Below are 12423 nucleotides of genomic sequence, written 5' to 3'. Positions count from 1 at the left end.
CTACTGCTGGCTGAAACTTCACTGTGTAGTCCATGATTGCATATGCATACATTCTACATACAATGTACATAAAGATACCACACACAAGCCGGGCGGTGGTGGCGCACGCCTTTAATCCCAGCACTTGGGAGGCAGAGGCAGGCGGATCTCTGTGAGTTCGAGAACAGCCTGGTCTACAAGAGCTAGTTCTAGGACAGGCTCCAAAACCACAGAGAAACCCTGTTTGGAAAAACCAAAAACCAAAAAAAAAAAAAAAAAAAAAAAAAAGATACCACACACAGCACACACACACATATACACCATACACACACACACACATACCACATACACCATATATTTACATGCATCATATACACACACCACATACAGGCTATACCTACACAAAACACACAAACCAAACATATACATACTACAGATATGTCATATATATTGTGCTGGCTAGTTTTATGTAAACTTGACACAAGCTAGAGTCATCAGGGGAGGGATCCTCAATTGAAAAATGCTTCTGTAAGATCCGGCTGTAGCCAAGTCTGCAGGGCATTTTCTTAATTAGTGATTGATGGGGAGGGTTCAGCCCATTGTGGGTGATGCCATCCCTGGGCTGGTGATCCTGGGTTCTATAAGACAGCAGATTGAGCAAGCCGTAGGGAGCAAGCCAGTAAGCAGCACCTCTCCATGGCCTCTACATCAGCTTCTGCCTCCAAGTTCCTGCCATTTGAGCTCCTGCCCTGACTTCCTTCAGTGATGGACACTGCTGTGGAAGGTAAACCACATAAACTCTTTCCTCCCCAAGCTGTTTTAGTCATGGTGTTTCATCACAATAGTAACCTAAGACATACGTACACAGCAACAGTCCACAGGCTCCTGGTCTCATGCCATGCTGTTCTTGATACAGAATGTGGATTTCCTCACTTCTCAGGTTCATAGTTCCCAGGGCTGAGAGGCCTGTCCCTGCATCCTGGATGGTCCACACAATGCATCAACATAGATTTAAGATCTGGGTGGACACAGCGGCCTGAGGCTGCAGTCCCTGCCCTGTATAGGGTTGCAGAATGGAAAGGATGATTTGCGGTGGCACATCTCGAAGAGCCATGAGATGACAAGTCTGGTACCCACACTGCCAACTTTGGGGCTAGTGACACCTTCAGCTGGCAGTACGGTTGGTTACAGGATAGTAGAAAAGTGAGACTCCAACCAAGTCTCTCCAGCCCCATGGACACCAGTTTTCCTATCTGTCACTAGAGCAGGTAGACCAGATGGGCAATTCCCAAGGGAGGAAGCCAGGCTGCTGGACAAAGGAGAGATGCCAATTTATGTCAGGTTTCACATTCATGAAACAAATGTTCAGGAAACAAGACCCTAAATTCACCTCTTAGGCCAAATATAGATACTTGTGGGCCACTAAAGCAGGCTTTTGAGGGTGATTTGGATGTGGATAGAGGGGACACATATGAAGGGAGGTGAGGGGATCAGGCACCTTACATCCACCCCCCCCCACGTGTGCAGGTGCAATCTCTCTCTCTCTCTCTCTCTCTCTCTCTCTCTCTCTCTCTCTCTCTCTCTCACACACACACACACACACACACACACACACACACACACAGCACCAAGGGCAGCGCCCAAGTGCTAGTGGAAAAGGACTGGGCATGTTCAATCCCTTCCAAGAGAGGTGCCTTTGAGAATCAAGGAGGGCCAAGCAGAGAATCAAGCTGAGTTCAGGGACAGGACCATCTAGTCTTTTTACTTCAGGGCGTCTTGTCTGTCTGCCTAACTCTCCATGCTTCTTTTACACTTAAAACCACAGGGCAGGGAGAGAAGGAGACAGGCTGAAGGCTGCAGCCAAGTTATCCCTCTTAGTCCAGCCCTCCCACCCACCGTCTCTGCCACCTGGGCATGTGGCTGAGGCTTTGAGCAGGCTGTGCTGAGTGCTTGCCCTAGGCTGAGCCACATCGCAGACTGTTCCTGGCAGGCTTCCTGTGGGGCCTCTACTCAAAGAGCAAGGCCCCCAATTGTCGCTGGTTCCTTACCACAGAAAAACCCCCAGCGGAGGGGGAAAATAAAGTCTGCACCCCAACACCACCCCACCCTCCAAGACGCCTTCTTGAATAGGGAGGCATTCCTTAACAGCTCCACCCTGGTCTGCGTCTCTTCTGGTGGTACCAGACTCAAAACATGGAGAGCTGGGCTAGAAATGGAGACCATAGGGCTTGGAACTACATGGAGCAGGTGTGCAGAGGGCAGGCGGGGAGGGTGGGGCCACGCATCTTCTCTGCCACCCTGAGGATTTCCACCTCCTTGGCCACTCTCAAAGCATAATCATGTCTTGCTGTCGGTTTGGTTTGCATTTGTGCAATGGCTAGCAAGGCTGAAATGCCACAGAAGACTCTGAAGAAGCCGGGTTCTATACTTTAAAAAATAAAGCTATGTTTAAATAGCTGTTTGAACTTGTAAGAAATAATCCAAACAGACTGCAGCTTCCCTCCACAGGGAAACTCATGAAAGTGGAACTCGTGGTTACCTTCGAGATACCGACACTGATACAGCCGGGACACATGGCATTCCCTTACAGGACTGCTGCTATGGCCTCCTTTCTGGCCATACCCATCCCTATCCTTGCCTCTGTTCCCTCTCCACACCCTAGCAACAACTACCTGCTCTGCATGGCCCCAGACAGAAATGGAATCATGGATTATGCAGCTTTAGGGAACTGGATTTCTCCCATGCAGCATCATCTAGAGAGTCACCCAGGGTGCTGTGGCCACCGGCTACTCCTTCCCACTGGCGGACACCGCGGCATATCTGATCACTCACCCACTGAAGAACAGTGGGGGTATCTTAGCTAGGGTTACTATTGCTGCGATGAAACACTGTGACCAAACTCAAGTGGGGAGGACAGGGTTTGTCCAGCTTACACTACCGCATCAGAGCTCACCATCTAAGGAAGTCAGGACAGGAACTCACACAGCGCAGGATCCTGGAGGAGGAGATGATGAGAAGGCCATGGAGGGGTGCCGCTTATTGGCCTGCTCCCCATGGCTTGCTCTGCCTGCTTCCTTAGATCAGAACCACCCACAATGGACTAGACCCTCTCCATCAATCACTAAGAAAATGCCTTACAGACAGTGCTTATACGGAGGCGTCTTCTCAGTTGAGGCTCCCTCCTTCCAGATGACCCTAACTGTGTCAAGCTGGCATAAGACCGGCCAGCACAGGGTGACTGCAGCCAGCTTCCCACTCAGATGTAGCTGCTATCAACTTGAAGGCAGGTTTCTGTGTGAACAGAAGCTTTCATTTTCTGCCCATGACTCATCCCCTCCTCTGTGTATGGCCTTCTCCAGGGCACAGGTCTAATGCTGAGGAAGGTCGACTTAGCATCTCAGGCTGGCATTAATCACTGGTCTTTGTCACTGTTTAGAACCTTCTGGTTCTTGCCATGACAAATGACTTCTGAGGGAAACTAGGACATTTTCATGTTAGGAGACCGAATTCTCCTTCAGTCTTTGTGTCAGCTAGCTTGCTGAGATGCCACCTCTGCCAGGGCAAGAGGTCAATGGGTGGGAAACCAAACTTCCAAGCAGAAGGATGCCCTCACTGTGACAAAGGGAATTCTTCCGGAATGAAGGTGCTCAGCTTTCAAAGCCTGGGAAACAGCCAGAGTCAAACAGATGCAGCGAAATGGTGCAGGCAGGCTACAGCCTGAACCATCATTGCAAGATCCTCTGAGCTCTTTTTTTCCATGTGATGATGGGTAACAATGATAACTACTAAGCTAGGTATAGTGGCACACACCCGTAATACCAGTGCTCAGGAGGCTGAGGCAGAAGATCATGAGTTCTAGACCAGCCCAGGTTATATAGTGACACCCTAACTCAGAAAAAGGCAACTGCACCATCCAGCTGGGTTCCAGTGGGTTGTTTGAAGCTTTTAAGATTTGGGATTGCTTGTTACACAGCATCATCTTGGCTGTACTGACTGACACAAGGCACTGACTTCAGTATAAAACAGAAAAAAATATAAGATATACAAATACATGAAGAAAAACAAGACTGGACAGAAGTTCCAACATCTGAGGCCAGCAGACCCTTCAGCCCTGATAGCTAGTCCTACCCAGCATAAGCCATCAATGCTAGCTGTGCTTGTGCCTACTACCCCAGCACACTAATATGATGTCCAATGTTCATTTTTGCTAATCTTTCCTCCTTCTTTTTTCATTCCATCTACTCAAGCATTCTACTGAAAGGAAGGGATCAATTCTCATGTCCAGAGACCAACAGGGCCATTCAGAACGACTGTAGTCATTTTGTTGGTCGCATCTGTTGAGGGGGTACTTCAGGCATATGTCTTGAATCCACATTGGGTTACTGAATCGTCACTCTATATGTTAGCCAAGCACACAGCGTTCAGCGAGTACCAATGCCACAGAGAGCCGAGGCATGAACAAAGAGAAAGAAGCAGTTTCAGCATCCAGGTGTTTTTCTAAGGCATTAAGCATACCGATGACTTTCTAATTGTCTACAAACCACATTCTGCCATCGCTGGTCAGCCAGACCAGGCGGCTGTGTCTGACCTTTGCCAGGGTTGGGGGACTGGAGTGTTTGATGTTACCCTAGCTGCCGTCTGCCATCCTTTGAGCTTGTCATTGTTGCACCAACATGCAGGATGGCACAGAAACCCAGACTTATGCCAATGTTTTATTTGTGGAAGAGGTAATCAGAGTCAGTGTTACTCCTCCAGGGTCACCTGGGGCAAGGCTCGTTCCCTCTTATAATGGGGTGTCCTACACCACACCTACCATTCCAGAGAAGGTGAGATTACACTCATTGGCCACGACCTGACATCACTCCTCCCACTCCCCCAGATTTCCCAGGGCTTCATGAGCTTTCAACTGTCTGATAAAGAGGTGTGCTGATCCGGTTCCCAGCAATCATTCCACCGCCTAAAGAATAGCTGTCCCGGGCCATCAAGTCCTTCAGTCAAGAAGTCTGTCTCAAGGTCCAAACAGAAGCTCCACTGTGTTTTATACGTTCATTTCTTTCTCTGGGCACGTGTGAGCAGATGGAGCAGTCACCTCCAGCCTGCACGTGGACAAGGTCTCTAAACTCAGTGCCACCGGTCTAGCTGTTCACTCAGCTGTCGCCACGTGTTTCCCCCACCACAGTGACAGTCAGAGAATGTCCCATCATCCTCACAAAATGACTAATGGGAGCAGCTTCTAGGAAAGAGGAGTTGGGGGGGGGGCAAACTTCCAGATACAGCTGAATCCTGGCTCCTGGCAGCTAGTTGATCTAGACTCCCTCCTCCTATTTCATGGGATGCCAGCTATCCTGACTTGTCTGAAAGCACCCAGAGAGGGTAAGGTATTGTTTTGCATTAGTTGCAATAAGCAAAGAATGAAAGCATTGCCTGCTGTAGGGAAATAGATATCTCACTGCATGGCTGATCCCCATGGGTCCCATCCACCCCGGGGCCTCTAGTTCGGGATCAGGCAATGCCACATTAGCCTCCTGGGTAGAAGGCAGGACCACTCCCCCTGCTCCATCCTCACCCCCTGCTGATGACCTCTGCATGCCTAGTGTCAGTGGCCCAGGTGTGGCAGTCAGAGGGGCAGCTTGCTCTTAGAGTCATTGTCAAATGGGTGGACGTGGGTTTTTAGAGCAACCCTGCCATTCTGACCCCAGAAAACTCACAGATTCTGCGAGGCCTAAGGAAAAGGGCCTGCTAGTGAATGCCTGCATAGCTTGAGACTTGGCCAGTTCGAGGCAGGTTCAGCACTGTTACTGAGCCCAATGCATGTAAGGCCCATGCCAGGGGAACTGAGATGTGAGTCAGTTGGCATGCCCTTCCTTGGGGTTACTTGGCTGAGGGGGAATGTGGGTACAGCAAACAGTTTGACTGTGACATGAATCATGTGAAGGTGTCTGTCTAGATAGCAGAGTACCGTAAAAAGGAATTTACGCTAACTGGGGGAGGATGTTCATGTCTAGTGATGTACTCTTCAGCAGGCAGTTCCCTGATCCTCCTCAACCAAAGCCTGCAAGCAGGCCAAGGCCGGGCAGGGCAGCCACAGGCCAGCTACCGGGGGCTTTCCTATGGCATTCTCCAGAGGTCCTCAGAGGAAGGCTACTCCAGGAGGAGAGTCAGGATCCTAGGGATCAGACCCAGGCTGGCACTCACACCAGTGGGACACAGAGATGACAGGAGAGGCCATGGGTCATGGAAGAAAACCACACCCAAGCATGGCAGGTAAACAGAGAGGAGTCTGGAGCCAGCCTGACCTTGTGGAGCTGTTAGACTGCTCCCCAATACTCTTCTGGGCTAGCGGAACAAGAGAGAGACTGACTTCCATCCTGCATCTGCTGTCCTGTGTTACCCAATTTCCGACTCGGCACATTAAGTCTTTTGCTGCTGACACAAGGTGCTGCCAGCCACTCTTGCCTCCCCATGCTGGGTAGTGTGGCACTGGGTGCCACCTCAGCCTTGGGTCAGGAGGTGCTCTTTCCATGGCTCTGTATAGCCCACCCAAGTCTCCACGGCCCCACGGACATGTGTATCTGAGCTCCAAGCTCATTTCCACCTGGGACTTGGCCTTCTCCAGGGTAAGGTCCCTGAAGGAGGAAACGCATCATCAGTCGATCCAGAGTCGAGACCCTTGACTCGACTGCTTTGGCTCTGAGCAGTTTTCACGGCACCATGTGTGCTCCAACCCCAGTGCCAGCAAGCCAAGCCTTCACCACAATCCAGCAGTCATGCAAGACCTCACCCCAACTTCAAGGTGTAGGGCCATGTGGTTGTTCATTGTGTGTGGGTACACCCCAGCCTCTCCTGTACTTCCTCCTTCTGAGACAACCAGAAGGGGCCACAGGTCAGGTGGTAGCAATGTTGCTGCTGTTTACTGCGAGCTATGTCAGAGAAGAAGGTGGGTTAGTGTTCAGATTGTCACCTCCAGTCTAAGGTTCCTGCCCCACAGTGAACCTCTAGCTCAGTTATACCAGCCAAGAAAGCATTTCAGTCTCTTCTCTATTAGATTTCTATTAATTAATAGATTCTCTATTTATCTTCTCAGTTAGATTTCATTCTGAAGAAAGCTGCTCACCCTGGGAGACTGCCCAGTCCCTTCCTGCGGTCAGCTGGACCTCACACTATGCAAGGTGCCTAGGCAGTGACCTTAACCCCACTGGAGGACAGCCATTCCATAAACCCCACTGGTGCCACCACAATGCCTAGTCCAACCCCTTCACCTACTCTAGATGGATAAACAGTGGAGCAGAACAGCTCAGAGGGGCCTAGGGTGGGGGATGATGAGGGGGTGGAGGAAGGGCCCTTGCTCAACCTCTGGAGATCCTGCCTGGACTGACAGACAGTAGGAGGGCATGGGCAGGGAGAGGGGGCTTGGGAAAAGTGATAAACAAGAGAGAATGAAGGATCAAGAAACATGCAGTTCATGTTGTCTAGCCCCCCCCCCCCCCCCCCCCCCCGCTTGGAGCCACATCCAAGCCTGAAGAGTCAGGGAGGACAACAGACAGAGCCACTGAGCTGTAAGGCATGGGCTAAGGTGAATGCTTCAGGAAGGAAAACAGGACCCCTGGCGAGGAGACAGAAGACAGAGATGCCCTTGGAAGTACATAAGCTGCAATAGGGCAGGCAGAAGTACCCTGTAGGTACTGGGCAGACGAGATACCTGGGTGCAAAGCGCACAGTTCAGCTTGTTCAAACCCCCCTTCTCTGTGTTTCCCAGTCTGCTCCTCTGCCAATGGGATAGAAGTGCCAGAAGGACCCTCAGAGGCCACCCAGAAGCTTTTGGTTTTATCTGAGGAAGAAATTGGCTACCAAGTAGCAGAACAAAAACCAGAATCTAGGCTCCTGCCCTCAACCTGTCACAGAGTCATGTCTCTGTAGTTTAATATAAATGTATAGGAAAGCCACAATGAGATCAAATACTCTGTACAATTAACAAAAAAATTAAAAGAGGAAACTGTTAATTCGTTTCATGTCAACTTGACATCAGCTAATCATTTGGGAAGACAGACTCTCAACTGAGAATATGCCTTTATAAGACTGGACTATAGGCAAGTATGTTGGGCATTTTCTTGATTAATGGTTGATGTGGGAGGGCCCAGCCTACTCTGGGTGGTGCCTGGGCATATGATCCTGAGTTGTATAAGAAAGTAGGCTGAGTAAGCCAAGGAAGAGCATTCCTCTATGACTTCTGTTTTGGTTCCTGCCTCCAGGTTCCTGCCCTGCTTGAGTTCCTGCCCTGACATCCCTCAGTGATGGTCTGCATCCAGAAGTGTAGAAGTAAACCCTTCCTGACCAAGTTACTTTTAGACATTATTACAGCAATGGAAACCATAACTGAGGTGGAAACAATTACACAAATGCTATGAGAATGAACTACGAAGACAGTTGTCTCCCCTAAACATGGGGCGGCAAAGCCCTGGAGTTCTTTCTGGAATGATCCAGAACTGAGGACACTAAACATCTTTCTTTGGAACAGAAGAGAGACGAGGGGGTGGGGATTTGCTTTGCTTTTTATCCCTGCAGCGCTGGGGTGGAGGCTAGTGCCTTGCCCATGCTAAGTAGGTGCTCATCCCAGCAATGGGTTAATTGTGACTACCACAAGGGACTAAGGTAGGACCATACCCAAGCCAGTGAGCAAGGCAATGTGTCCCTAAAGCAACTATAGGATCAAGAGGTGAAATTTAAGGTGGGAAAAGCCAACTCTGAGGTAGGGCTTAGTTGGGGAGAGTGATTTCTTCAGATCCTAACCACATGGTTTTTCATAGGTAGGAACAAGGTATCAGTGAGAGCAGCTGGAAAGGTGGCACACCCATATCACCAGGACAGCACCCCAGGAGCAGCTGCCTTCTTCTCCTGGCCATACAGCCCCTCAGGACTCTTGGGCATATAACAGGCCCTTAAAGTGCCAGGATGCCTGGGTGGTAGAACACCCTCTACCCCAGAACATCTGTGGACCGGGGCGTCTAGACCTCTGAACTCCTCCACACGCTCCACTCCCAGGTCTTCATAGACCCAGAGAAGGGATTTCCAAAGCACCCAATCAGCTTCAAAACCCCGAGTCCCGGTGCTAGTGGGTCCATCAATGTCAGCACCCAGACTACAGTTTGCTCACTTGATGTCATGCAATATTCCACAAAGGATACTACAGAGCACCCCACCACCCTCCTCTCAGTGGGCATCTAGGCTGTTGTCAGATGTAGCATTACATAAAAGGCAACAGAAGAACAGTCTTCAGAATCCACATGAGGCTGGAGGGGCACTCCAAGGTGACAAAGGAATTAAGGAAGGCGTCCTGGAGGTCCTGTACCTTACTGGCTCTCACACTTTTGCCTGCTTCCCTGATCCCCATCATTTAGGAGTCACCCAAGGGCCAGCCCCAGAGTCCCAGAAAAGCAAGACATGTGACAGCTTCCAGATGGAGGACAGAGCTGGTTCCCTACCTGCTGTGGCGGGGCTCGCCCTCTGGAGAAGGAACAGCCACCATCCAGCTGCTCTCTGCAGTCAGAAGTCCACTGCAGGCAGAAAGGAGGGGTTAGTGACAGTAGGGCACATGCTCACCCTCACTCTGCTTCCCAGAAGGCTCATCAGGAAACCCGACCCATCCCTAATGACCAGGAGGTCCAAGGTGGCCCCTGGGTATATGGCTGGGGAAGCCCTAAGTTTACCTAAAGATGATGGTCCAGCTACATACTAAAGTCAACCAAACATGACACCTAGTTATTCTGGACAATCAGTATCACCCCTGACCATCTGGCCAGGCTCCAGCCATGCTGGCTGTGTATCATGCTAAGGGACATGGCTGGAGCTGGAAGGCAGCGTGTGTAGCTCTATACACCTAGCTCCAAATGACTATGTGCCGTGGGACACTGGTCTGTACCCTGTCACTTGTATTTTAAATAAACGCTGATTGGCCAGTAGCCAGGCAGGAAGTATAGGTGGGGCAATCAGGCAGGAAGTGGAGGCAGGGCAATGAGAATTCTGGGAAGAGGGAAGTTTTAGTCTGCAGTCCTCACCCAGACCCAGACACAGAGCAAGCAAGATGTGGACTGTCTCACTGAAAAAGGTACCAAGTCATGTGGCTAACACAGACAAGAATTATGGGCTGATGTAAGTTATAAGAATTAATTAATAAAAAGCCTGAGCTACTGGGCCAATCAGTTTATAATTAATATAGACCTCTGTGTGATTTCTTTGGGACTTAACGACTGTGGGAACCAGGCAGGACAGAAACCTCAGCCAACAACTATTATCTGGAGAAACTGCAGACACGTCTCAGAAGACTAGTGAGGAATGTCCCAATGTGTGGCTGACTACCACCTACATAAGAGTCCCCAAAGTCTACAATATGGAGGACCCTGGGCCTCACTCTCCATTGGTGACCCAGAGACTCTGGGGCTAGGGCCAAGGATCAGCATTTTGACCAACTCCCACGAGCTGCACTGGAAGCTTCTGAAATCCATGGGCTCTCTCCCACACTGTTACCCATTTGATGACCAGGGCAATGCTGGGCAACTCTGTGAAGCTGGTCATTGCACAGACACACCAAAGCAGGATGACAGCCCTCTGCCAAGTGTGGGGCAGCTTCGAGGTGGTGTTAGACATTAGCCAACCTCTCTGTTATGGCCTCACACGCACGTTAGCCTTCTCCTAGTGGCTTGTACAGCAAAAAGAGTATGTCCCCAGTCAGAGCTGGGTAGGGAGGGCTCCAGGCCAGCACAGGCACACTGTGGCTGAGGACAGTATGCCCAGGGCAGGAAAGACCTTTCACTGTGACACCGATGCTAGAGCCAAGGTCAAGTAAACTCCAAGGACGTGAAATGAAAGGCACAAAGATAAAGCCACAGCCTCAACTGTAGTTCCCAGAAGCCAGCTTTTTAAAAATTAAGTTAAGCAATATGCCTGACATACTCAAAATATTATTACTTATAGATAATAAAAATATAAGACGGGGCCCATGATTGTAATACCATCATGAGAGAAGCTGAGGCAGGAGGATCGTGAGTTTGAGCTACAAAGAAAAACAAACAAAACAAACATTAATTAGCGTTTTGACATCTGTGCTGGCTAGTTTTGTCAACTCAACACAAATCTAAACATAGGGTGAAGAACATGCATGAATTCTTTGTACTATTATCAGTATTTTGTATTTTAAAAATTATTTCAAAATGAAATATATATATGTTTTTAAGTATGTATACACACACACACACACAAGGTCACCTGACTCAAGGATTCTTAAGCTAGGGGAATCAGTACTACACACAGGGTTTTATGTGCTGGAACCCTCCACTGTCTCTCAAAATGACAGAGTTTTCTCCAGGCCTTTAAGGAGACCCTGACAGCCACCCAGCTCACTGGTCACACCTCTCCTGTGCTCTGTACCTGCCAGACTGACCTCTGCCCTGTGCCTCAATGTGGTCTACATCCCCACCCCAGAGCTCTGAGTTGGTCATTCCTTCTGCATGGAGTACCTGTTCCTAAGCAACCTCGGTCTCCCACAGCCTCCTTCCAACAGCTCTGGCCTCCACCCCTTCTTGCCTCATTACCAGTGCCTGCCTTCTATCACCCTACCCCATCCTACCTACCAGAAAGCTAGCTCTGGCAAAGCAGGGATTGTGGCTGCTTCTGTCCATCACTTTGTTTCAGAACCTACAACCATGCCTGAACGAATACAGCCTAGCTTGAGTCATATTGTACTCCTGGGCCACCAGTAGGCAGCAGAAAAAAAAAACAGATGTAAACTACACTTTATCCTAACAAAGTGTGGGAGATCATGCTAAAAAATTGACAATGCTAAAATTGATGTATATTAGTCGAGCAGCTTCGTAAAAGGTAAACATAAAAAAGTTCACAATTATTATCCGTCCTTGTCACAAAATGATAGTGGATTATTTTTTCCTGGTTTCCCAGTGGTCTTTGTTTTTCTAATTGTTGCTTTAAAATCAAAACGAATTTTAACATATTGGGGGAAATGGCTAGTAAGTGAGTTAAAAAGAATTAAGCCTCACTAGAAGATGGACCATGCAAAATCAAACGGCGGGATGTCCCACACACTGGTGCAGTATGAAGGACGGAAGAGTCACTTGGAGAGCAGCTTGCCAAGAGTCACTAAAATTAATTCCACTTCCCAGCATCTACCCGAAGAAATTCTTTTATTCGTGTGGAAGGAAGCAAACTAGCCATTGCAGTACAGTGTCATGCATTTCCAGGGGAACACTGACAGATAGAATGGGTTCCTACCATTAAATGAAGGGTTAAACAGGGGCCCACTGTGAACCACTGGACAGTCACGAAACAGCACAGCGGATGCCTGCGCCTGGAAGAATCCTGGGGTACATGGGTTGGGGGAAATGTGAGCATTGTATGACTTTGAAATAGTCATTTCTATAGGTGGGTTTATCAGAA

At 49.3% G+C, this 12423-nt stretch overlaps 1 protein-coding gene across 3 annotated transcripts in view; it reads right to left on the bottom strand.

Moving 5' to 3' along the window:
• The window catches only part of Ctif (cap binding complex dependent translation initiation factor), a 253456-nt gene that overhangs the window by 175803 nt on the left and 65230 nt on the right, over positions 1-12423 (bottom strand). For 2 of the 3 annotated variants that reach the window (XM_057788585.1, XM_057788586.1), the window contains exon 3: positions 9459-9530. The exons of the other annotated variant lie outside the window; for it this stretch is intronic. In XM_057788585.1, coding sequence (XP_057644568.1) covers positions 9459-9530 — 72 coding nt within the window. The remainder of the gene's footprint in view (positions 1-9458; positions 9531-12423) is intronic. 3 annotated transcript variants of the gene reach the window in all.

The sequence above is a fragment of the Chionomys nivalis genome, chromosome 14, assembly GCF_950005125.1.
Source record: "Chionomys nivalis chromosome 14, mChiNiv1.1, whole genome shotgun sequence".
Classification (NCBI taxonomy): Eukaryota; Metazoa; Chordata; class Mammalia; order Rodentia; family Cricetidae; genus Chionomys; species Chionomys nivalis.
This window is presented reverse-complemented; position numbering and strand designations above follow the sequence as displayed.